At 44.4% G+C, this 25,429-nt stretch overlaps 3 protein-coding genes across 6 annotated transcripts in view; 2 read left to right on the top strand and 1 right to left on the bottom strand.

The window, feature by feature from the left end:
* Positions 1-44: 44 nt before the first annotated feature.
* STK16 (serine/threonine kinase 16) lies at positions 45-11,964 on the top strand. Of its 4 annotated transcripts, none has more exons than XM_089520454.1 (8): positions 45-125; positions 4,545-4,657; positions 6,413-6,632; positions 8,823-8,956; positions 9,260-9,380; positions 10,756-10,851; positions 11,018-11,139; positions 11,223-11,964. In XM_089520454.1, the coding sequence occupies exons 2-8, from the start codon at positions 4,572-4,574 to the stop codon at positions 11,359-11,361; spliced, it is 918 nt and encodes a 305-aa protein (XP_089376580.1). In that variant the 5' UTR covers positions 45-125; positions 4,545-4,571; the 3' UTR covers positions 11,362-11,964. The 4 variants fall into 4 exon arrangements, with proteins under 4 accessions (XP_089376580.1, XP_089376582.1, XP_089376583.1 ...); XM_089520456.1 differs by lacking the exon at positions 45-125 and adding an exon at positions 254-334; XM_089520453.1 differs by lacking the exon at positions 45-125 and adding an exon at positions 2,100-2,304.
* A 2,158-nt stretch (positions 11,965-14,122) lies between these two features.
* On the bottom strand, positions 14,123-23,346 carry LOC149314067 (tubulin alpha-4A chain). The gene is made up of 4 exons (XM_089520460.1): positions 23,245-23,346; positions 17,228-17,450; positions 16,846-16,994; positions 14,123-15,158 (listed from the first exon to the last, which is right to left on the bottom strand). The coding sequence occupies exons 1-4, from the start codon at positions 23,245-23,247 to the stop codon at positions 14,187-14,189; spliced, it is 1,347 nt and encodes a 448-aa protein (XP_089376586.1). The 5' UTR covers positions 23,248-23,346; the 3' UTR covers positions 14,123-14,186.
* Positions 22,485-25,429, top strand: part of LOC149314068 (tubulin alpha-1D chain-like) — a 44,862-nt gene continuing 41,917 nt past the window's right edge. Inside the window, exon 1 of the mRNA XM_089520458.1 lies at positions 22,485-23,126. Within this exon, the coding sequence (XP_089376584.1) occupies positions 22,965-23,126 (162 nt within the window). The 5' untranslated portion in view covers positions 22,485-22,964. The remainder of the gene's footprint in view (positions 23,127-25,429) is intronic.

Below are 25,429 nucleotides of genomic sequence, written 5' to 3' on the forward strand. Positions count from 1 at the left end.
ACCAGCAGCAGGCCAGGCGCGGGGTGATGACGTCGCCAGGAAAAGCGAGCGGCGGTGGCTGCTGCTGCTGCTGCTGCGGTCGCGCTCGTTCTGCGTCGCCAGCCTGCCTCTGTGGAGTGGACTGGGTGAGTGAGGGAGCGAGTGGGTCGCCCGGCGGCGGCGGCGGCCAGGGAAGGAAGAGGGCGGGCATTTTCAAAGGCCCAGCATCAGGCTCCTGCCGCCATTCCTCTGGCCAGCCCCAGGGAAGCCCTGCTCCTCCCAGAGCAGATGGTCTTGCTTCCTCTCCCCCTTGGATGGGGCCAACCCAGAAGCCCACACAAGGAGGGCTAGAAAGGTTGTTGTTGGCTGCCTTCAAGTCCTTGCCTTGATTTATGGCCACCCCAAGGCAGTGAACCTATCCTCGGGTAGAATGCAGTCCAACCCCCTTCTGCCACGCAGGAACTCTCAGTCAAAGCATCATCCCCTGTGACAGATGGCCATCCAGCCTCTCTTTAAAGACCTCCAAAGAAGGAGACTCCCCGACACTCCGGGGGAGTTTGCTCCACTGTGGCCAGTTTCAAGCAGAATCTCTCTAGATGACTTAGAGATTCCTAGAGAGAACATAGTCATCAAAACGGAAAATGATCACATCCGCAAAAGCCAAAGCTGCAAATGTGGAGGGCCAACTCTACTATTAAGTTAGACATTGGATTCAGAGTTTTGGCAAGGTTTATTCAGAGGAGGCTTCCCATTCTCAGGTTGAGAGAGTGTGACTTGCCCAATGGGGACTACCATTATTATACTATTACTATTAAGGAATAATAACCTTAGCATCAGATTTTTGGCAAGGTTTATTCAGAGGTAGCTTGCCATTGCCTTCCTCTGAGGCTGAGAGAGAGTGACTTGCCTAAGGCTGGGGTTTGAATCCTAGTTTCCAGAGTCATATACCAATATTAAAACCACAACGACTTTTGTTGTTGTTGTTAGCTGCCCTTCAGTCAGCCCAAACTCATGTCGGCCTTGTGGGTGAGACATCTCCAAAACTCCCTCTCCTCCACTGTTCTGTTCAGGTCCAGTAAGTTCATACCCATGATCTTGTAAATTGAGTCCATATATCTACCGTGGAGTCCTCCTCTCTTTCTGTTTCCCTCCACATCTCCTAGCATCCTTGTTTTTTCTAATGATTCATGCCGTCTCATGATGTGACAAAAGTACAACAGCCTCAGTTTTGTCATCTTGGTTTCCAAGGAGACTTCAGCCTTGATCTATTCAAGGACCCATTTGTTTGCCAGTCTCTTGATAATTGAAGCCACAGGAAAACCAAGCATGCTTCTCTGTGTGTGTAGAGTGCATTCCCGTCATTGTGGAATTACAGAGTTTAGAGAAATGGCATTTCTCATTTTTAGCAGTGCCCAGTATACAAAGTCATAGCCTTGTTAATCTAGAAAATCAGTCTGCAAAAAGTCTAGTAGCACCTTTGAGACTGAGAGAAATTAGTAGTGTGAGCTTTCATAGACTTGAGCCTACTGCATGTGAGGAAGTTAGGCTCAAGTCTAGGACAGCTCATGCTTCCAACTTCTCTCTTTTGCTTAGCCTCAAAGGTGCTAGATCCCTTTGCATACTAATTATCCTCTATAGTAAATATGAGCAGAAATAGTGTAGCACAGCTTTCCCACAAGACAAGTTTTGTGATAATTGAATCCTCCCCGCAAAGCCCCAACAAGTGGTCATCTTGTGGGAAAGCCGTGCCACACTATTTCTGTCCTTTCATCTCCTCTCAGTCCAGAGCATATTTGCAACTCATATAAATGGAAGTGACTCACTTGGGTAGAAAAATGGTGTCATATGTTTGCTTGTTTGAGAGTGAGTTGTAGCTGCCACAAGTAAAGCAGAGCAGATCAGTTGTGACCCTCAATGTAAGACAGTGATAGAAACCATCTAATTTACAAAGGAGTGCACATCATAGGGAGTCTGACTTCCATCTGCTCTGTTTATCACCAGCATTTGGGAAACATCCTGAAAAAGTTATCATTCCTCTGACTGACAGTAACTGAGACATTTCTTTTTTCCCCTAAGCTGTATTGCGTCTGTGAAGATTCAGTGTAAAGATAGAATCATAGAATTATACAGTTGGAAGAGACCACAAGGGCCATCCAGTCCAACCCCCTGCCATGCAGAAAATCTCAATCAAAGCATCCCCGACAGATGGCCATCCAGGCTCTACTTAAAGACCTCCAAGGAAGGAGATTCCACTACACTCCGAGGAAGGAGTGTGCTCCACTATCAAACAGCCCTTACTGTCAGGAAATTCCTCCTAATGTTGAGGTGCAATCTCTTTTCCTGGAGCTTGCATCCATTGCTCCGGGTCCTAGTCTCTGGAGCAGCAGAAAACAAGCTAGCTCCCTCCTCAATGTGACATCCCTTTAAGTATTTAAACAGGGCTATCATATCACCTCTTAACCTTCTCTTCTCCAGGCTAAACATCCCCAGCTCCTTAAGTCCTTCCTCATAGGGCATGGTTTCCAGACCTTTCACCATTTTAGTCACCCTCCTTTGGACATGCTCCAGTTTCTCAACATCCTTTTTAAATTGTGGTGCTCACAACTGGACACAGTATTCCAGGTGGGGCCTGACCAAAGCAGAATAGAGTGGCACTATTACTTCCCTTGATCTAGATACTATACTTTTACTGATGCAGCCTAAAATCACATTGGCCTTGTTAACTGCCGCATCACACTGTTGACTCATGTTCAACTTGTGGACTCCCAGATCCCTTTCATACTTAGTCTCGTTCAGCCAGGTGTCCCCCATCCTATATCTGCATTTTATTTTTCCGCCCTAAGTGCAGTACCTTACATTTCTCCCCGTTGAAGTTCATTTTGTTAGCTGTGGCCCAACTTTCTAGTTTATTCAGGTCATTTTGAATTTTGATCCTGTCCTCTGGGATGTTAGCTATTCCTCCTAATTTGGTGTCATCTGCAAATTTGATAAATATGCTCCCAAATGTCATCCAAGTCATTGATAAAGATGTTGAATAGCACTGGGCCCAGGACAGAACCCTGTGGGACCCCAATGGTCACTTCTCTCCAGGATGAAAGGAGCCATTGCTGAGCACCCTTTGGGTTCGGCCAGTCAACCAATTACAAATCCATGTAACAGTTACCTTGTCTAGCCCACATTTTACAAGCTTGTTTGCAAGAATTCCATGGGAAACCTTGTCAAAGGCTTTACTGAATTCAAGATATACTATATCCACAGCATTCCCTTCATCTACCAAGCTGGTAATTTTATAAAAAAAAAAAAGAGATTAGATTTGTCTGGCATGACTTGTTTCTCTGAAACCCATGTTGACTTTTTGTGATTATGGCATTGCTTTCTAGATGTTCATAGACCCTCTGTTTAATGATCTGCTCTAGAATCTTTCCTGGTATTGATGTCAGACTAACTGGATGATAATTGTTGGGATCCTCTTTTTTCCCCTTTTTGAAGATGGGGACAATGTTTGCCCTCCTCCAGTCTGCTGGGACTTGTCCTATTCTCCAGGAGTTCTCAAAGATGATTGCCAATGGCTCCGATATTACTTTTGCCAGTTCTTTTAATACCCTTGGATGGAGTTCATCTGGTCCTGGAGATTTATATTCGTTTAGGTTAACCAGATATTCCTGTACTAAACTTTTCAGACTGTTTCTTTCTGATGGGATGAAGCCAGTTATCATCATCACAGACATGTTGTTAACATAGTATGCCTATGTTGAGAGTTAACAGAAGGGCTTTTCTTATTTCCCTGCTTGTTAAGAGGAAGTGCCAATAGGATTCTGCCTCTATGTTAATATTCAGGAAAGGCTCTTCTTAATATACCACCAGTATCTGGGGTTTGTTTAGTATGGCCAAAGGTCTTGTCAATGGCTATACTTTGCCTTTGGAATCGTCTTTCAGTGGAGGCCCATCACATCGGGGGTGGGCAAAGGGTAGCCCAGCTGATGGTGGACCGCAACTTCTAGCATTCGCTACCAATGGCTACATAGCTAGGACTGATGGAAGGTATAGTCCAACAACATATGGGAGGCTGCACTTGGCCTATCCCCAATCTTGACACTTCACAAATGGCTGTTCACTAACAGACCAAGAATTGCTTTAGGTGACTGAATTGCTAGATTTCTGCCCAATTGCATTTTTATTTCTGTTCTTTTATATCTCCTCGTAGCATTTATTGTATGTTTCTGTGTTTGCATGTTTTGAGATTTTAACGTTATTAGCTGCATTGGATAGCATGTATGAAATTTATTGTTGATGTGTATCTTCAAGTTGTTTCTGACTTATGGCTACCCCAAGGCAACCCTATCATGGGGTTTACTGGGGCTGAGAGTGTGTGACTCACCCAAGGCCACCCAGTGGGTTTCCATGGCTAAGTAGGGAATCGAACTTGACCTCCAGGGTCATAGTACAACACTCAAACCACTACACCACACTGGCTCCATTTATGAAATATCAGTATGCAAATAATAATAATGAATAAATAAATATGATTCTATAGTAAACATCTAGTATTACCTTATCCTTTATAGGACCTGAAGGATGTTGGAGTGACCATCATGGGCCATGCCCTATGTATCTGCTCAAGGGGGACTATCACCATCAATAACAAACGTTACCTTTTAATCCATAGACTTGGGGAAGGGTGAGTATATAAGACAGCAGGAGGCTGGACTTTTGTATAACATTTTACAGACAATGTTTGATACACCAAGTATTATCATTTTTTGGAATTAGAAAGTTACCTCATCTAGACATCACCTTGTCCATGGATGGAGAAATGTCAGCCCTTCAACTATTTGTTGGACTGCAACTCCCATGAGCCTTAACCAGCAAAGTCAATGGTGTGGAATGCTGGGAGTTCTAGTCCAGAATCATCTGGAGGACACACTTTGCCTATCCCAATTTAGTCTAATCTGCTGTTACAGTAGTATGTGTGTAACCCCTTCCCTACAATATCATTCAAACTTCTTTAAAACAGGGATGAGGACTGTTTAGCTCTCTAAGTATTTTTAGAACTCCCATTAGTCTCATCCATGGCCAGTGATAAAGGACTGCATGCTCTCATCCAAAATACTGGTGGTGAGGACAGTTTCAGTATCCCTGACGTAATATTGCAATCCTATTCATGCTTGATATTGCCATAAGTTCCTTCATGCTTACTTAATTTATTTAATGTATTTAAAGGGGGGCTCAACTTATTTATTGAGAGTATGTATTATTCCAATATATTCTAGTCATGTAAGTCGCCTTGATTGCTGTAGCAGAAAGGCGGGGTATAAGAATAAAGTTTATTTTTATTTTACTTCTCAATAATATTGAGCTGAAAGTCCCTTTAGAGAACATGATACCACAATTCCCCAGTGCCACTCATTCCATTGCCTAGTCATTCATTACAGTTGGAAAGTTTATTCCTGGTGTGTAACCAAAGTCTGCTTTGCTGCAACATGAACCTGCTGCTTCTCTTCCCTCAGTAGACCTAATAAATAGGCAATCTTGGTTGTCAAATCAACAATATTTCTAGTTCAGTTGTGTATTTAACAGTGAAAAATGTCTTGTGTATCAGAAGAAACTGTGGGGAACTTGACAATATGGAGTGAGCTGTCCCTGTTTATATCCACTGGTTTAGATATTTTCACTGTATGGTTGAACTACCTGGTTATTGATTAACATATTGTTGTACCTTTTTCACTACTGGTCAAAGCTGTGATAAGTGACAAGAAGTTTGGTCTTATGCCACAGCATGCAAGTTCTCCCTCCACTGAGGGCTGGATGGGGAATGGAGATGAAACATCCTTATAGAGCTTGCTACTCTCAGTTTCCTCCATATCTGTGATGAAGTAATGCTCATCTTGTTATTTCTGTGCTGGGGTAGGGAAAGTGGAGCCCATAGACTGTGTACAGTCCCTAATTCCCCAAAGCTCCCACAGCCCCTTAAAAAAACTGGGATGAAAAAACATCCCCAAAAGTTCAAACAACACTGAATTTTATTTGGATTTACTTGACACTCCCAATGCCCTCCCAAATTCAGAAGTTGCACCAGAAATTATTTCTGCTTGCCACTTTTGGAGAAAATCCCTCCCATCCTTCTCCTTCTGTGCCTTCCTTTGTGCCATCATTCCCCCTTGATATTGTGTGCCCAGACAAGGTTACCTCAAGCAGCAAAATATGGCATTACATTGCAAGATGAGTGGGAACTGATGACTTAGTATGCAGACAGCAGAAGAAAAAGGACATAATCTCAGATTAGTTCTAAGTTTTTTAATTTTATTTATTTACAAATGACCTACTGTAATAGAGAGCAGGGAAGAAAGCTTATTGGATTCCCTCTGTTTACATCAAAATGCTTCTTTCCTTAACCTGTCAACTCTGTTCTTGGCCCAAATCCTCTCCCACACAGTGGCTTCAGCTACGTGGACCTTGTAGAGGGGCTGCATGATGGACGCTTCTATGCACTGAAACGCATCATATGCCACGACAAGGATGATCGCCAGGAAGCCACCCATGAGGTCGAGATGCACCAGCTCTTTGATCACCCAAATATCTTGCCTCTCTGTGCATATGCCATGGTGGAGAAAGGATCCAAACATGAGGCGTGGCTGCTACTGCCCTTCCTCAAGGTGAGAGATCAATGACATCATGCTTGATGTTGGGGTGTAAGGTACAGGCAGGTGCTGCATTGTATACAAGGGAATGTAGCATTTGTGGATGCAGTAATGCATGGCTAGGAAGTGCACAGTGCACTGAGACACCAATCACAGAGGTTGGTATCTTCTGATTATGGGCTAGCCTCCTGGATCCTGCATTATGCCCTATTGCTGGCTCATAGTCACAAGTTCATAACAGAACAGTTTTAAAATATCAAAGCAGAGAATTAAAAAGGATAACCAAATAAAACAGAATTCCCAGGGAGGGAAAACAAGTCAATGTAAAGACTTAAACGAGGTTTTGATAAAATACTAAAATGTCAACAAGAGAAGGGGCCAACAAAATTCTTAGGGTACAACTGAGAAAGAATTTCCTATGCCCCAAGCATTCAGGCATCAGTGGCAATGGGACATGGAGTAAAACTTCAAATAAAAAGTTCAGTAAATGTTTGGTATAGTAGGAGAAGATGGTCCTTCCATTGTTCCTGTCCCAAGGTATCTGGAGATTTATAGACAATAAACAACACTTTGAAATGTGCTTAGGAATGAACTAACAGTCCAGGCATGTTGAACAAAATAAGAATTATATGCTGTGAAACTCCATGATACATTCTCCTTAGGGGCGCCATAAGTCAGAAATGACTTAAAGACACACAACATTGCTGTGAAAAAAAAGCCTTAGACAATAGTCTGGTGGCTTCAGTTAATACTAGCAGAAGTGTTCAAAAACACTTTTCCAGTACAGAGAGACAGACCATGTATGATAGTAGAACGGATGTAACCAATGTGTGGAGGGCATTAGATAGATCTGCTTTTTTCAAAGGACCAGTACTGATGATGCACCAGTCAAAGATGTGCAAAAGCACATACAGTTATAGTTGCCACCTAACAATCCAAGAACACAACAGGGAACCTGGCTCTTCAAGGGAAGTAAACTCCTTGCCAGAATAGCAGGTATAACTAATCCAAATTCACCTTTTCTACTGACCAGTGGCTCTATCCTGCCTTGATTACATCTCAGTTTGTAAACTTATTATTGTACTCCAGTATTGTTTCAGGATCTTGGATGGAAAGGAGAACTAGAACTGCATGCCAAACTTGCAAATGACCTCTCCCAGTTTCATATAATATTGAACAGAAGAGGCTGAAAGGGAATAAGTAGAACCCTGAATGATAACATCTTCTTTCTCACTGTCAAAGTCACAACACTTACATTATTTGTGCCCATTTTCTGCTTTACGTCATCTTGGATAAACAGTCTCCATTGCAAAAGCGTTCACAGCTTGAGCCTTTAGTTTGCCACTTTACCATGAAATGCTTTGGTAACAAGGTACATGAGTATTTGTGAAATCCACCACAGTATTGGGAGATCAGATAATCTGGCTTGATTTTTCCCCCCCTCTATAGCCATCTTTTGAAATGATATGCATGACAAAATAGGATATTAGCTCAGACCTTCTGGTATCCAGCCTTTTTCCATGTTCAAGCCCATACTAACAAGCTGAAAGCAACAGATGCCATTACTGTAATACTATTCAGCTATGCTACCTCTCCCATATTTCTGCTATATTTGCATTTTATCTCTCTGCAGAGCATTTTACAATAGTAGTCACCTAAAAACTGGACTGTAGTAGGGTGATAGATACATTCAGAGCTACATGCATGATGGCCCCTGGTAAAACAAGAATAACTGCTTATGAGTTTGTTGGGATAACATGGCTGCAAAGCTGTAGCCAGATCCTTCACTGTATAAACTGTGGTGCAAGAGTGGGAGACCATCAGCTGCCACAAATGTTGATGAAATACTACTTCCATCATGCATCACCCTTGACCAGGCTGCCTAGGGCTGATGGGAGCTAGAGTTCCAGGATGAATCACAGATTCCTTAGATTTGATTTGGTTGCTTCATCTTGTTCAGGAACATGGAACATGTGGTGGACTGTAATTCCCATAATCTCCTACTGGATATGATGATGAGGGATGAAGGTAGTTGTAGTCTTGCAACATGTGGAGCGCCATGGTTCCCACTCCATTCTTAGGTATATTGGGATGGGGGGAGTAGCAATGAGGGTAACAATTGATGAACAATCTCATTCTCATCTGGTAAATTTGGGAAGAGTATATGGCTTGCAGATTACTAGGGTCTCTGGCCTTCTTTTGCAGAGAGGGACCCTCTGGCAGGAGGTTGAAGCTCTTAAAGACAAAGGTGTTTTCATGTCTGAGGAACGAATCCTTACCATCCTTCACGGTCTCTGCCGGGGCTTGCAGGCCATTCATAACAAGGGTTATGCACACAGGTGAGAAACTGGTTCTAAAGCATTGATTATGCACAGTGACATGGTGGGACAGGCCATGTTTTGGCAAGGGGAGCAGCAATAGAGTGAAGATAGACAACTGACTGTTTATCAGAATTAAAGGCATGGGAAAGGAGTGAATAAAAGTGAAGAATCGCATTTGACATGGAGCATTACTGGTAGTATTGTTAAGAGGAAAAAACATAACATTGGGAAATCAAGAGAATAAAATAAAATTTCAAATAAGAAGCAGAACTTTAGTGGGCCATGTCTGGACAATTCAATGAGATTCCATACTTCTTTCAGAGATCTGAAACCTACAAATGTGTTGCTGGATGACGATGACCAACCATTGTTGATGGACCTAGGCTCTATGAATCAGGCACACATTGAGGTGCAGAGCTCACGGGAAGCCATGACTTTGCAGGTACGAGGATGGTGAAGTGAAAGGGACATGGGAATTTCCAACAAAGATAAAGGGAGAATAATCTAAATTAGATTAACTATAAAAGCTAGGTGCTTACCCTGTCATTTTCCCTGTCTCCATGGCTTGGAATGTTAATTTAAAACTAATGTTACTGACTTATAGGTGGGGCTGTTAGTGTTGAGTGCCCAAAAGTAACAGAAGTCAGTTAAGTGGGGTGCAGTGCAGTGGACAGCCATACACTGCAGCATTGAGAAGCCTGCTCTCATTGCAGGATGATAGGAATGGGCCAGAGGTTTGTTACATTAAGGAGGCTTGGAACAATGTATGACAGTCATTACCACTGGAGGTTGTTATGAGTAACATGTTAGTTACTTTATTTCTAAAGTAACAGCTCCCATGCAAAGCTGATTAATGACTGAGGGAAAGAAGTGGTCCCTTCAGCACATGCAAAAAGGTGTGATACTATGCAGAATGTTTTTACCACACTTTAAAGGAGGAATAAAGCAGTGAATGTGTGCATACTTTGCATGCAAATCTCAGGAAGCAGGGACAGGAACACAGGAAGCTGCTTTATACAAAGCTAGGCTGCTGATCAATCCCAGTATTGTCTGAGCCAACTGGTAGCATGTTTCTGACATTTCAAACTTGTTTTGAACCTTCTGCATGCAAAGCATGCATATTACAACTAAGCTACTACCCTTTCCCAAGATCTTAGAGAGCTGCTCCTACTTAGGTCATTGATCTGATTAAGCTATTTCATATGTTCCTACAAGCTACCTCTGTGTGTGTATGTGCCTACAAGTCACCTGTCGACTTATGGCAAATCCATTAATTTCATAGGGTTTTCTTAGGCAAGGAACAATCAGAGGTGATTTTGTCAGTTCCTTCCTCTTCCCCCTTAAAGCCCTCACAGATTGGATCTCAAGTTAGCTAACCAGCTTCACCAAAAGTCCAAGAGGAAAGTGATTGTAACAATTTTTCCATTTCTTCCAATGTAATGCAGCTGTTAACATTAACAGGAAATGAACAATTAGCAAAGCAACAAACATAGGTGAGCAGACACTTAAAAGAAATAATTCACTTTCATGTTGTTGCTGCTATATTATTATTATTATTATTATTATTATTAGGCTCACAGGTAGGCAGGGAACCCACAATTGCTTTCTTGGCTGATGTCTGTGCTAGGTCTTTCCTGCCCTTTTTCATTTAATGTTATTGTTGCTGCACTGAAACATCTTTACTGCTGCTGTTGCATTGTAACCACCAGTAGGCATTTGCAAGAATATTCCAGAGAGGAAAGCTGGAACTTCTGATCATGCCCCTGCCCTGTCATTACTCTGCAGCTAAAATTCAGTTCTGTCCTGTTATCTCACAGGACTGGGCTGCTCAACGCTGCACTATCTCTTACCGAGCACCAGAACTTTTCACCGTTGAACGTGACTGCATTATTGATGAACGTACCGACATCTGGGTAAGGGCCTTAATTTCTGCTGAGAAAAAACATATTGATCAACTGTCTGCAAGTACTCAAATGCTGCCGTTTATTCTTGTGCAGGGGAGGGAAGTTCTGTCATTGTGGTGTCTCTCCATTCTAGGGCCAGCCTTCTTCTGCATACACTCATCTTGACTTTCCTTAGTCCTTAGGCTGTGTTCTGTACTGTATGATGTTTGGTGAGGGGCCTTATGACATGATCTTCCAAAAGGGGGACAGTGTGGCCTTGGCTGTGCAGAATGATCTCAGTGTACCCCAGAATACCAGGTAAGAAATTGCTACATGGAAGGGAGGCTCAAAGCTGGTCTTGTCCCAAAGAAGATCCAATGTGAACAGCCTCTAAATTACAGGTACTCACCTGCCTTGGAACGTCTCCTCTCCTCTATAATGATAGTGAATCCTCAGCAGCGCCCATACATTGCTGACATCATCTGCCAGCTTGAAGAGATACAGCCACCCCCTGCTGGACAGGACAACACACGCATCTGAGCCCACTGATATTTGGAAGAGATAGGGTCAGGAGAGGAGCTGCAGCCCAGATGGGACCTCAAGAGGTTAAGTTCAAAGCAAAGACATATTTCTGTTCTCTGCTTGCCACCTTCCTTCAGGCACTCTTCCACAGTGGGGCCACCTCTTGCTTTGGGATTGTTATAATTTGGGACTGTCTTGGCCTTGTCATTTTCACTGGTGCCCTAGCATGCATTTCAAGAATCTTACTGGGTCTCAACTTGTCTGTTGGCAGCTTGCTCCTCCCCCCCCCCCCCCCCCAAATAGGATGCTGTGCAAGGCATCCAAGATACCTCATCCGTTGGGGGAAAGATGGCCCCATTAAGTTTTTAAAAACTTAACTATAGCTTCTAATTATTGATGGGCTGGTGCCCTATTTATTTTGGTGCAGGCACACCCTCAGTGCCTGTGTGTTGAATAAAGTCTTTACAATGTAGCTGCATCAGTGATTTCTAATTTTTTGAGGAGTGAGTGGGTAGAGGTGATCCAACTATTATAGCCTTCCTTTGTCCATTCATCTCATGTTGGTCCACTTCCTTTTCTGCATCATGTAGCTTCTCTAGCTCTATAGTGCATTTGCTCTTTTTGTCTAATTTATTCAGAGGGATAGAGTAGTAGAGGATAAAAAATCTTGTTTTAATTTTCTGATGGTTGGGATGTTCCCAGAACGATAGCTGATTTACTCTGTTGAAACACAAACTCCAGACTAATTTATTTCATAATGTACAATTTACTAGGCATTGTTCACACACAGCCCAAAAAGTGTGAAGAGCTGCTCTATTTATCCTCAGTACTAATTTTGTCTGACTGGAACAAATTCACTCTTCAGGCATATACCCATGTGATAGCAAGAGCAGTGGCTATTCTTAACAAGTTTAGAAAAGCATTTCTATTCAAAAGAAAATGGTACCGGAGTGAAATCTAGTTGTATGTAGCAGTAAGCTTAGAAAGGCCAAGAAAGTTCATACCATTTCACCCACCTCCACTTATGAGGATGAGTGAAGACTGGCACTTCTTTCTGGATTTATGTGATATTGTCCATGTATAGTCACAGCAAAAAGCAGGGGGTGAGGAGAAGATTGGATCTCTGCCTGGTACAAAAGAGGGTGGAGCATAGGTTGGTGAGGCCACTAGAGACTAACTTGGGGCTAAGACATTTTTTTCAAGTAGGCCTCTCATCCTCCACTCTAGTGGTTGTGAAACTTGTAGATCAATGAAAAAGCACTTTGTTTACAGAAACAGGAGGTAGAAGAGGGGAAGATCATATTTTCCATTCAGATTTTAAAATTGTTATCCTCTCAGCTAGTCTCTTATCCACCTTTTTTTAAAGCCCACACACTACTTAAAGGACTACAGCTCCTATTATACCGAGCTTGCATGTCTAGTTGTCAGAGATCGTGAACGTTTAGTCCAATGTATTGTCTGAAATGCTGGAAAGGGCTTCATACATGACTGCTTACCTCAGTGGGGCAGCTGAAACCTACTGGGGATTAGATGTGGTATACATGCAACATGCTTATCCTTTAAAACTAACCCTAGCATGAAAATAATAAAAAAACATTTTTTTAAAAAAAAAACCTAACCCTAGCAGAAAGGAAGCAGGCCACAAGAAAACTTCTCCAGAAGTGCACCAGTCTTTGGGTCAAGATAAAAGGTACAATTTTAAGAACATACTCTTTAAGCTACATGTATATTCTGCAGTATGGTCAGCAAAATGGCCCATGGTAGCAGGCTGCAGTGTAAAAGGATTTTATGTAATTATTATTATTATTAACCTTTATTTATAAAGCGCTGTAAATTTACAGTGCTGTACATACAACCTTTTAGTTAGACGGTTCCCTGCCCGTAGGCTTACAATCTAGAAAGAGAAGTAATGAAGAGGAAATGCCATTACTTTAAAACTGAGAAGTCTGAATGGGATTTTCTAAGCTACACTGACAGAGGCTATACAGACCAGCACTTTGTGCCAGCCTGTGGGTGGGGTGAGGGCTAGCGTCCGCACGCTCCAGGCCCTAACGATGACGCCCCGGGCGCCATTTTGGTGTGCACCGTTCTAGATGGCACACACCATGATTATTTCAAGCAGGCATCTCCAACCTTTCTGAGCTGATAAGACATTTTGAAGGAATTTCATGAGATGTCACAAAATGGCTGCTAGAGTGGGTGTGGCCTCACAAAACACCCACTTCCCAGAAACTTGTAGGGCTAAAAGAGACACAATTTCCCAGGAATTTAAGAACCATTCAAAGATTAGATCTCAGTCCTAAGACACAAAATCACTTTACCAAATCCAGGAAACTAATGAGGTGCAGAGACAAGATACCCACCCCACACTAGATAAACTGGTGATGCTTGTCCCCCAGTATTATATTTGTGGGTGGCTAGTTAAGCTTCTAAACCAAGTACACTGGGGTAACTAACCCTTTTTATTTCTTAAAAATGCCCTATGGGGGTTAGTGCTTTCTTGGCAATAAGGATGGTGCTAGAACCTAATTTTTCATTTTCTCCTATGCCAGCATTTTTTTTTTTAAGAAAGAAAAATCTGGAGATCAGGAGGAGCAATACTGGTGCACCAAGTTGCTCAACTTTAGCTACTAAGAAATCTACTTCCCATTTTTACATCCTGTCAAGGAGTGGGGGAGACACTGCTTGGTGAAACTGGACAGCAACTGCATTCAGTAGAGCTACTCTATGGGAATAGAGAAGCTATGGTATTGGACAAGAAAGACACATTTGACAGGAATGCAGATTAAATCCAAGCATTCTTTAATGGAAAGGAAGGTTCAAACAAAGCAGGCCATCTACATTTACTCTTCTCCCTCTTCCTCATCTTCATATGAGTCAATTCCCACCTCTTCGTAATCCTTCTCCAGGGCAGCCATGTCTTCTCGTGCCTCAGAGAACTCCCCTTCTTCCATGCCTTCCCCTACGTACCAATGCACAAAGGCCCGTTTGGCATACATCAGATCAAACTTATGATCCAGGCGGGCCCAGGCCTCTGCAATGGCTGTGGTGTTGCTCAACATGCATACTGCTCGCTGCACCTTGGCTAGGTCTCCACCAGGAACCGCAGTTGGAGGCTGATAATTAATTCCCACCTTGAAGCCTGTGGGGCACCAATCTACAAATTGAATGCTGCGCTTGGTCTTTATGGCAGCAATTGCAGCATTGACGTCTTTGGGCACGACATCGCCTCGGTACAAAAGGCAACAGGCCATGTATTTGCCATGACGAGGGTCACATTTCACCATCTGGTTAGCAGGTTCAAAACAAGAATTTGTGATCTCAGCAACTGAAAGCTGCTCATGGTAAGCCTTCTCTGCAGAGATGACTGGGGCGTAAGTGGCCAGAGGGAAATGGATGCGAGGGTACGGCACTAAGTTGGTTTGGAACTCTGTTAGATCTACATTGAGGGCACCATCAAAGCGCAAGGAGGCTGTTATGGAGGACACAATCTGGCTGATAAGGCGATTGAGATTTGTGTAAGTTGGACGCTCAATGTCCAGGTTTCTGCGGCAGATATCATAGATGGCTTCATTGTCCACCATGAATGCACAGTCTGAGTGCTCAAGGGTGGTGTGCGTGGTGAGGATGGAGTTGTAGGGCTCCACCACTGCTGTGGAGATCTGTGGAGCTGGGTAAATAGCAAATTCTAGCTTGGACTTTTTGCCAAAGTCAACAGAAAGGCGTTCCATCAACAAGGAAGTGAATCCTGAACCAGTGCCTCCTCCAAAGCTGTGGAAGACCAAAAATCCTTGGAGTCCAGTACATTGATCAGCCTGTTGGAGACCCAAAAGAGAAACTGTTGCTAAATATCAATACATTCTTTCCACCCTGCAATGCAGTGTGCTGTTCTGACCTGGGAGATGCACCAGAGGGATCTATCCCTAACCTATGGACTTAAAACACCATGTAACTTGATGCAATTAATCATACGGCTATCTGGAGGGAATTTGTCCTTGCTAGTCTCCTGTCACCTCCTTTTTCTAATCTAGAAGCAACAGCTTACTTGAAGGTTAGGAGACAGTGTATTGTATTACACTTGTAGCAATGAAGTATTGCAACAAACAATACATGTGACCCAGGGCAAGCTACCATTCTATCCTCTGGCTAGGGATTGAAAAGCTCCTTCGCATCACAACTGTAATCTTGTCACTTCAGACAAAGTAGAAAAAGAAAGAGGTTGCACTGTTTCCAGCCCCCCGCCCCAAATAAGAGTGAAAGATCAGCTTCATATTGTTCATTTCCCCCATATATGTTGGGATAACTCTCTTTGTAGAGGGCTGCAAGGAAGTTTAAAAAAACACCCCAGCTTCCTCTTTTCAGATTCCCATTCAAATGGAAAGGAGCATAAACCATTTCTCATGATCATTTCGGATGAGATTGATGTGTGGGAGGCAGTCTTCTCTTTACCCAAACTTCAGCCAAAAGGGTAGAGGGCACTCAAGCAAGCAGACTCAAGAGCACATAGGAATTTGTTGTGTATCAAGGCAGACCACACTATTGATCTTCAACACTACACTACTGATCAGTAGTGTGCCTACACTACTGATCTTCAACTGGCACTCTAAGATCTACTGCTGAGTAGTCACCATATACGATGGTGCTAGGGAGACACATCCCATGCATGCTTGGCCTGAAGATTCACACAGCCATCAGGATAAAAAAACAAACAAACAACAACAACAAAAAAAAAACAACCACCTGGTAACAGATGAGGAGGAAAAAAACCCAAGGAGGAAAAGGCAGAAGTTTAGAAAAGTATGCAGAAGAGACTATATACTGAGCCAAGAGTGGGTCCTTAAGGGAGTGATCTGTGTACTTTGGGGTGGATGGGAGGGATGAGAATCAGGTGTTCCACGAAGAATCTGGGTTGCTAAAGCAGTGACATTAAGAGGGGGCAGGGACCTAAAGACATAGTGGATGGTAACTACTGGGGCAAACCACATCACCCATAGTTCTTTTTGTCTTGGCACTATCAGCAAACAAGAACTGTGCACATAAGGGAGAGAACTAGAACATCAACCTTCTAGATTTAAAGCTGAACTCAAAGGGGCACATCCTGCTACTTAATGGCTTCTTCTGTTGCTTATTTGGCAACATGATGGTGGTGGGTTTACAAGAGCAAAGAAAAAAAAAGTAGGGAGATGGTGGCCCTAAATGTCACATTGATTTGCTCTATCTTTGACTAGAGAGCTTCTAGCACAACTTTACTTGTCTTATAAGAGATTGGGTGGAGTACAGAAACAGAATGAGGTGCAGTCATCCATGCCATACAGCTTCATATGACAATACCATATCTGACTCGCAGCAAAAGTTCCATGAAAAAAAATTGTCATCTTAAATCCTTGGCCTCTAAAGATCCTCCCTCCAGCTGCAAGTTCTAGCTCAGCACTGTTTGCCACCCCTCAGTAATTCCTTCCATTCTCCCCATGAGCCTCCCACCATCCCTCACTATAATTATACCAGTTTCCGGATCCTGTCCAACACCAAGTCAATGATCTCTTTGCCAATAGTATAGTGCCCACGAGCATAGTTGTTGGCAGCATCTTCTTTGCCAGTAATCATCTGCTCAGGATGGAAGAGCTGGCGGTAAGGCCCAGTACGAATCTCATCTAGAAAAGGATGGGGATGTGGGGGAAGAAATGTTAAGTATAGTGAGTGGTTTCAGACAGACAAAACTTCTTAAGAGCCAAATTTGGCCTTGTGGCTACCTGTCCCCAAGCTAGTATTTGGGTATTGTTTTGCTGAAGGGTACAAACCAACACCAACAGCCAGACTACAGGGAAAATGGGAAGAGTAACCTATGCAACCTATTAAAGGACCAGAGTCATACATGTACACTCACCAATCACAGTGGGTTCCAAGTCCACAAAGACAGCCCGAGGTACGTGTTTCCCAGCACCAGTTTCACAGAAGAAGGTGGTGAAGGAGTCATCACCACCCCCAATGGTCTTCTCGCTTGGCATCTGTCCATCAGGTTGAATCCCATGTTCCAAGCAATACAATTCCCAGCAAGTATTACCCATCTGCACGCCAGCCTGGCCAACATGGATAGAAATACACTCACGCTGTAGAGAAAAAATAATAGATTTATTCGTAACATTTATGTCACACCTATCTCCAGTAAGCTCAAGATGGCATATATGCCTCTCCTGTCTCCACTTTATTCTCGTAACAACCTGGTAAGGTAAATCATGCAGAAAACGAGTGACTGGCCCAAAGTGGCTTAAGGAGGGGGCCTAAAAACTAGAATCTCCCAAAACCCAATCAAATTCTCCAATTACTACACCATTTTGGTATTGGATTCTGAGCATCGTCCAGTAAAATGTGATCAATGTGATAATCCTATCAAAAGCAAATCAAAGTTATGGACCCTGAGGGACTGAACACAGAGCAGGCTATGCACCCTTAGTAGTGGGAGGTGTTATATCAGATCAACTGGTTAAGTTGACTATTCTTGACTCATCAATAAGAAAAAAAATATTTTGAGAGGTGTGGCTCTGTCTAGAACATTTCACAGCAGGATGTTGGTGAGCACTACTTGCAAACCACCCCCAAGCCTTGATACAGTTTTGTCTCTAGTCCTATTAAGCCAAGGAGCAGCACAAAGTGACATGGGAAAGACATGTCACAGCCAAGTACACACATGCAGATAGTGCATTTTGTGGCACCTGTGCTGCAGATTGACGCATCATATCTGAAGGGGTTACAGAACAGAACAGTAGGATCATTGACATATACCTGTTAAATGTCAAAGTAAATGCGGGCAGAGGAAGAAATGAACCTGAACTATGTACAACCAGCATGGTATAGTGGTTTGAGTGTTGGATGATGACTGGAGACCAGGGTTCAATTCCCAGCTTGGCCATGAAACCCACTGGGTGACAGTGGGCAAGTCACATGCTCTCAGCCTCAGGAGAAAGCAATGGCAAACCTCCTCAGAACAAATGTTGCCAAGAAAACCCCATGATAGGGTAGTCATAAATCCCAAACAACTTGCACACCACTGCCATAACAGCACATTAAACTGAAAGCTCCAACCCCCCCCCCCCCCACACACACACCATCCCATTTATTTCTACTGAGTGGCTATTAAAGAACCTGGTGGTGGCAAGTGTCTGAAGTGAGCAGATATAGTAGGATTGTTAAGACTGCCACTTAGTGACTTTCTACATATTATGGTACATGTTCAAAGAACACTTTCTTGGGACACCCACACTCTCTACAATCTATAAAAATGCATACAGGCCTCTATACTGTGCGTCTCTCCTCTGCCGCCACTACAATAAATTTCACTGGTTGACACACCACATGCATACATCCTGACAACACCCTGATTAGGAAAGCATGCTAGGACATGGTATAGGCATTCCCCAGGACAAAGGTATGTGAATCCACACAGGTTACATCCAGTCATTTCCACTTGGAACCAAGACTGCAGTGACAGCACTGCAGAACACTCACTGCACCACAATTAGCCCTTGCTGCTCACAGACAGCATGTGTATCAAGGCTAGCAGAGACTCCAGCCCACAGCAGAATGAAGGAGGAGGGAGAGGAGGAAGAGTTGCACATTGTATTCATAAACAGATCCAGAAACCAGAAACCCATTCCAGGGTTACAATTGGTTACAATGTGACTGCAACCTCACCAAAAGGAGGAATTGGAAGGTCATACTGCAGTGTGGACTTTAGTGGCCAAGCTGGTAACAGCCCAAGAAAGAAAAATCACAAAGTGCTGATGCATCTGGAGAGTACATACCAGCTGGTATTCAGAGGGACACACCATCACAACTAGGTCAGGGAAAGTAGCTATTTGCAGAGTTATCCAGCCTGTTGGGCAACCCAGCCCAGGGAAATGACAACCTTGTTCCTGCAGCAGTCTTGATTCTGTGCCAACACACTAAGCCAGGTGCTAAATGGGCCTGAGCACCAACAACATTGTGCTTCAAACTCGTCCCCTTTCACTTCGAGTATCAAGATGTGATCCTTATCCATTCCAGGGAGACTGAATCACTTAGTTGCTCACTGGAAAGCATACTGGCAGGGTGGGAGTAACCTTCAATTGCCAAGACCCAGGAAGGGGGAATCTGGGGTTTGCAAGCAGGATATCCTCAGTGCCATTACTGGCTATTAACTTTAAAATAAAGGCACTCTCTTCACCAAAGTAATGAATCCTAGTCCAAGGTGTACAAAAATGTAGATAACAAATAATGCCTCAAATGATAGGGTGCTCCTATCCTTTGCACAAAGAACTAAATAATGGGAGTATGCAGTTGCATTATCAGTGCTGTTCTAGGGTTTTCAGTGGGTAGGGGTTTGTTGCGGGGGGGTCCCCCAAAACCATTTCTCCCTCTGGCTTGAAAGCAACTAGCTTTGCCCCCCTCTGAGGGCTTCTCTTGGCCTGTCAGCACAAAGCTGGCACTCCAGAAGCAGAGCTCATGCACCTGCACAATGAGACAGCAAATACTGTTCGATCTCAGAAGACAGGCAGGGGACAGGCCTGGTTAGTAACTAGATGTTAGAAGGGAGCTGGCCAGAAAATATCAGGCGCTGTAGGGTGCATTGAGAGAAAGGCAATAGCTAGCCCCCTATGAATAAATCTTGCCAAGAAAATTCTAAGACTATGACTAGATCATAAGTTCGAGACAACTTGAAGGCATACTACAAGAGCTGCTAAATTTAGTGAGGGTTACCTATGAGTAAACATGAACAGTTTCAGCCTGGACATCTTAAATATCTTTATTCCTTCTTGGAGTAGCCCAAGAAGCAAAATAGCCTCAAAAGTGCACCTTTTTGCATTTGATAAACCCACTGGTTGTTAACCAGTAAGACAACTTTTTGATTCTACTTTGCTTCGAGTGTTTTACTGCAGAAAGGATAAAAATAATTAGTGAGCTTCTGTTTAAGCTGCAAGTTCTTAACACTTCTAATATATCTAAATGGGCACTTCTCAACTTGCCATACTCAACGCCTTCTACAACATGTTTTCCCCTGAATCCTAATTCCAACAGCATCCATAATTAGCAATGCTTAAAAAAACCCACCCTGATTTCATAAAGAGAGCAGAGTTTCAAATGTCTTCTGAGAACTCTTACAACACAGTGAAGCTACATTTTGTAGTGGTCAATAGCTAAACAGAATCAAATGACTGAACATAATTTTCAAACTTCACTGCAGGTGGCCACAAGGAGAGGCGGGAAATATAAATAAAATTTTATTATCATACAATGGTGATAATATACATTATAATATATATTTACAACAAATTGTTACCATAGATGGCCAAAAGGACAACAAATGGGTCCTTGAACAGATCAAGGCTAAACTCTCCCTGGAAGTCAAGATGACTAAACTGAGGCTGTCCTACTTGGGCCACATCACGAGAAGGCAGGACTCACTGGAAAAGACAGTAAGACAATAGAAGGCAATAGAAAGAGAGGAAGGCCACATGCCAGATAGCTAGATTCAAATCAGGGAGTCCATGAGCTTGAACCTGAGCAAAGAGGATGAGAATAAAGGGTCTTGGAGATGTCTCATTCATAGGGTCATCCTGAGCTGAGGTCTACTTGAAGGCAGTGTTGGGGATGCTTTGATTTAGATTTCCTGCATGGCAGGAGGTTGGACTGGATGGCTCTCTTCCAATTCTATGATTCTATAAACCATTACTTACTGGGGAAAAACAGGGTTATTCAAAAAGAATGGTGCCAAACCAAATTAAGAACAGCTTAACTTTTGCACCATTCTGTTTGAATCACTATTTATTATAGCTGATCTCCCATAATCCCTGACAATGCTGGCTGGCCAGTTCTGGGCACTGCAGTCCAAAACCGTTTAGAGGGCGCTAAGCTGCTTCTTCCTCTTAACTGCTGTTCATCTCTCCTCCTACATGGTGTAACGTATGGAGATGGAGGCTCACCATACAAACCGGATGCCAAAACAAGCCAGCTAAGTGACTCTGCTAAGTTCCTCTTTTTAACCGTTGACTACTTAAAAGTGGGAGCCTCCCTGTCTCCCCCAAACTGCTGAGACTCTGCATGAAACGCCCTCCTCATGGCTCTGCTACTGACTTCCACAGAGGTAGCATTCAAAGATATAGTAGCCCTGTTAAGTCTGTGAAATAGTATGTAGGAAGATTTTGTAGCACCCTTGACACTAACTAAAGAGAGAAGTTAGCCGCACGAACTTTTGTAGACTCAAGTCTACTTCCTCAAATAATGCTGGCTATTTGCCATAATAAATGACTTGGACTTTTGACTTCCTTGAATGCATCTGAGGCAGTAGACCTGAATCTAGGAAAGCTCATGCTGCCAAATTCTTTCTTTAGTTAAGTCTCAAGGGTGCTACAAGATCTCTCGCTATGGCTTCTGCAGAATCAGAGAAGAGGCAGGTGGAGCCACGGAGAGGAGAAGCCAGGGTGAACAGGGGTCCCCACTGCAAAGGAGGACCAGACACCGCCAAATGGAGGACAGCCGAGGGACAAAATATAAACCCACGCTTCTCAGCCGTGCTCAAAATGGAGGACATTTGGAAATTCCTTCCGCAGAGAGAAGGAGGAAATGGTGGAGGCGCCCTAGAAAAAGAAGAACCTGGGCAAAGTCAAGGGCCAGTTTCTGGTGCCAGATGCAGACCCTGGCTGGGGTGGGAGGCTGAGGGTCAAGGCGGGACGTTTGCTCCCTCCCCACTGGAGGAGCTTTAAAAGCTGGCCCAAGCCTGCTACTTTTAAAATGGCTCTCTTCCGCCTGCCTCCCTCCCTCCCTCCCTCCCGCCTCCAAGTATGGCGCACATTCACAAGTGACGCAGTCCCCGAAGGAAGGCTGCGTGCAAAGGAGGAGCCTTTAGGGAACCGGACCCCTTCGCTGCTGGGGACCGGCCAGGGGCTCCAGGGGCCCCCTTTCCAGCCTGCTGGCAGAGACGGAGCCAGGATTTTGGGAAGGGGGGGTCCAGACTAAGTGTCACCATTATCATGGGGCTTGGGTGTGGCGGCAGGCGCCATTCATTGTATCTAACGGAAGGGGGGTCAGACCCTAAGGACCCCCCCTTGGCTATGTCCTTGCTGCTGCTGCTGGGGCGCTAAATATAGGCCTGGCCAAGCTCTCCCCCGAAGAGAGGCGACGATGACCTCCTTTGGACTCCGGCCGGGCTATTTCCAGCCCCGGGATCTGGCTCCCTCTCCCTCTATTAATAGTCCGCGAAAAGGACACCGGCCGCACGACGACGACGGCTCCAGGGCTTCTCAAGACAAGCCCAGGGCCCCCTCGGAGATGGCATTCAGGTCCTGGGCACGACCTCCACTCCCGCCTCCCCAACACGGCGCCCTCCCTCCTGGGCTCGGCCCCAAGGAGCCCGCGCTCTCCCTTCTCCTCCCGTCCCGCCTTTATTTCTTGATTCGTGGCCTCTGGAACGTCCTCCATTTTGTGGTGCCCTGACCTCCTTTGCGGCGAAGCCTTCTGTGTCCCCGGAGGCATTCCCCCAGGTCCTTCCCATTGGGAGCAGGGAGCCACGGGTCACATTTTTAAGGGGGCTGCATCCACACTAGAGAAATAAAACGGGTTTGGCACCGCTTTAACTCTATTCTGGCTCAATGCTATGGAATTCTGGGAGTCGGAGTATGCTGTGGGGCCGAGAGCGGAGGGCCAGTCACACTCTCTCAGCAAGGGCAACCCTCCTCCTCTGGAGAAACCCGCCCAGAAAAGTCGGGAACTTGGTTGGCGCCCTCAAGAACCAGCGCCGCAGCTTCCCAAAGGTAAGGCAAGAGCCAGGTTCCCTTGGCCAGCGGCCCTTCCCAGTCCAGTCCCCAGGGCGTTTCCACGGGTCCACGGCCCCCCCTGCCCCCTTCTTCTTCTTCTTCTTCTTCTTCTTACCATGGTGCAAGACGGCGGGGCTGAGTTCTCACGTAAGAGTCGGGGCGACGGAGTCTCTGTGAGAAGCAGCTACGCCTGGTGCAAACCGCCCTGCAGCAGAGGCATTATATGGGAGGGGAGGGGCAAAGGGGGGGGGCTAGAGACTGGCCCCGCCCCCACCCATAAGCCCTCTTGATTGGGAGGGAAAGGCGGGGGAGTCTTCCTTCCCTCCCTCCCTCCCTCCCTCCCTCCCTCCCTCAGCAGCTTAGTCCGGCTCCCAAGGCTCAATCCCCCAAACTAGCTCTGTCCCCTCCAGATCAAAACAGGAGCATAGTGACCTCCTTTTCCAGGACGGGCCCTACATGTCTTTCTTTTTTAAAAATTAACTATACATTTTATTTCAATTAAAAACATTGACAGCTGGAAAACACATACTGCATAGCCATTCTCCTTACAGTCAATCCCCTAGTTCGCACATCGTAATACCTGTTCCATGCATACTACTTAACTACATACACATACGTGCTTATACCCCACATACCCCTTATCAATAAGCCTCCAAAGCTCAACCTCCCATAATATACAAACCTCATAACCCCAATACATACCCACACTCCTACCTGCTACCTACATGCCCTACATTTCTTCTGTCCAGGAGGAACTGCAAAATGTCCTCCCTTTTTAAGCACGACTAAGGTCCAAAACACACTACAGAAATAACCCAGTCTGAGACCGCTTTAACTGCCCCGGCTGAGTGCTAGAGAATACCGGGGTCTGTAGTTTACTGTGGCACCAGACAGAGAAGGCTTAATGTCTCACACAAAACTACAGTTCCCAGAGGTCCCTAGCACTGAGCCAGAGCAGTTAAAGCAGTCTCAAAACTGGATTATTTTTGCAGTGTGTTTTGGACCTAAGAAGCAGGGATGTATATTTCTAGGAGTATTTTGAGCTTTTAGTCGACCATGCCCTACATTTTTCTTACACGTCCTACATTTAAGGGTGCCTTGTCCTCCTTTGTGGTTATGACATCTGCTCGCCCTGCCTACATTCCAGCTTTCTGTTCAAAAGGAATTTAAAAATGTCCTCTATTTTGAGCAGCACTAAGAAGCATGAATCCACATTTCTAGGAGTGTTTCTAGTTTTTATTTTGTCATGTCCTACATTTTCCTTGAAGGCCCTACATTTTGTGGTGCCTTGTCCTCCTTTGCAGTTGTGACATCTGGTCAGCCTGAATAAGAGGCATAGAGGAGCAAGTCTAGAGAGCCAGCAAGACAAGGGGGGAAAACACCAAACCAACTACAGTCTGTAAAGAAGGGGGTTTTGGAAGGTCCAACTTTAGTAAGAGGAGTGTGCCAACACCCTGTCTTTAAAAAAATGCATGCCCTGTTTCCTTCCTTTCTGCCTGGTCTTAGTGGTAGGCTCCCCAATATTTTTGGCACAGGTTCAATGTTTTGGCATGGGGGCAAAATTCAAAAGGTTCCAGCCACGTGGCACCTTCCTATCTGGCAAAAATGCACCTGGGGATTTATCATGCAGTGGCTGCCATAATTGTCCACTTTTACCAGGGACAAAATGTAGGACAAATTCAAGACCAAACTGTAGGGCAACTGCAGGACAAAACTCAGCTCAAAATGTAGGACATTTAAGGTCCACCATTTTTCTTCAATGTCCTACATTTTGGGCTGAGTTTTGTCCTGCAGTTGTCCTACAGTTTGGTCTTGAATTTGTTCCACATTTTGTCCCTGGTAAAAGTGGACAATTATGGCAACCCTATTCAGAGCGCAATCCATGCTGTTCATGGTTGGGACTGAGGTTCCCCCCATGTGGCACCTTCCTATTTGGCAAAAATAAAACTCTGGAGTTCATGCGGTTGTTCAAAGCCCAGCGCCTCTGGCCTTGATGAAGACTAGAAATCCAATATTTGGCTCTAGCTTCACCTGCTTCTTAGGAGTTTATCACACGGGAGGCAGAGACCAAATCCTGTGGATAAACAGGCTTTAAATCCCACGAATATCCCACAAGAATGGGATTGCTTTCATACACATCAGAGCACTTTGGTATTAACCCAACATTAACCCATGCAGAAAGGTGCAAAATCGTGCCGCTTTTTGACTTCAGGATTTCCCCAAAGTTAAAATGTGGGGTGATTTTGTGGCTTTCTCCACAAGTTAATGTTGGGTTAATGCCAAAGTCGCACAATGTTGTC

This window comes from Sceloporus occidentalis, unplaced genomic scaffold (genome assembly GCF_023333645.1).
Source record: "Sceloporus occidentalis isolate IW3139 unplaced genomic scaffold, rSceOcc1.0.p SCAF_4, whole genome shotgun sequence".
Taxonomy (NCBI): Eukaryota; Metazoa; Chordata; class Lepidosauria; order Squamata; family Phrynosomatidae; genus Sceloporus; species Sceloporus occidentalis.

Bases quoted from the DNA above. Each gene is read 5' to 3' on its own strand.
- STK16 (XM_089520453.1), top strand. From the start codon at position 2,185: ATGGCCATCCAGGCTCTACTTAAAGACCTCCAAGGAAGGAGATTCCAC. The intron at 8,957-9,259 runs GTGAGAAACTGG...TACTTCTTTCAG, and splicing joins AACAAGGGTTATGCACACAG to AGATCTGAAACCTACAAATG. The intron at 9,381-10,755 runs GTACGAGGATGG...GTTATCTCACAG, and splicing joins GGGAAGCCATGACTTTGCAG to GACTGGGCTGCTCAACGCTG.
- LOC149314067 (XM_089520460.1), bottom strand. The intron at 16,995-17,227 runs GTGAGTGTACAT...ATCCTTTTCTAG, and splicing joins CTTGGAACCCACTGTGATTG to ATGAGATTCGTACTGGGCCT. The intron at 15,159-16,845 runs GTATAATTATAG...GGTCTCCAACAG, and splicing joins TGGACAGGATCCGGAAACTG to GCTGATCAATGTACTGGACT.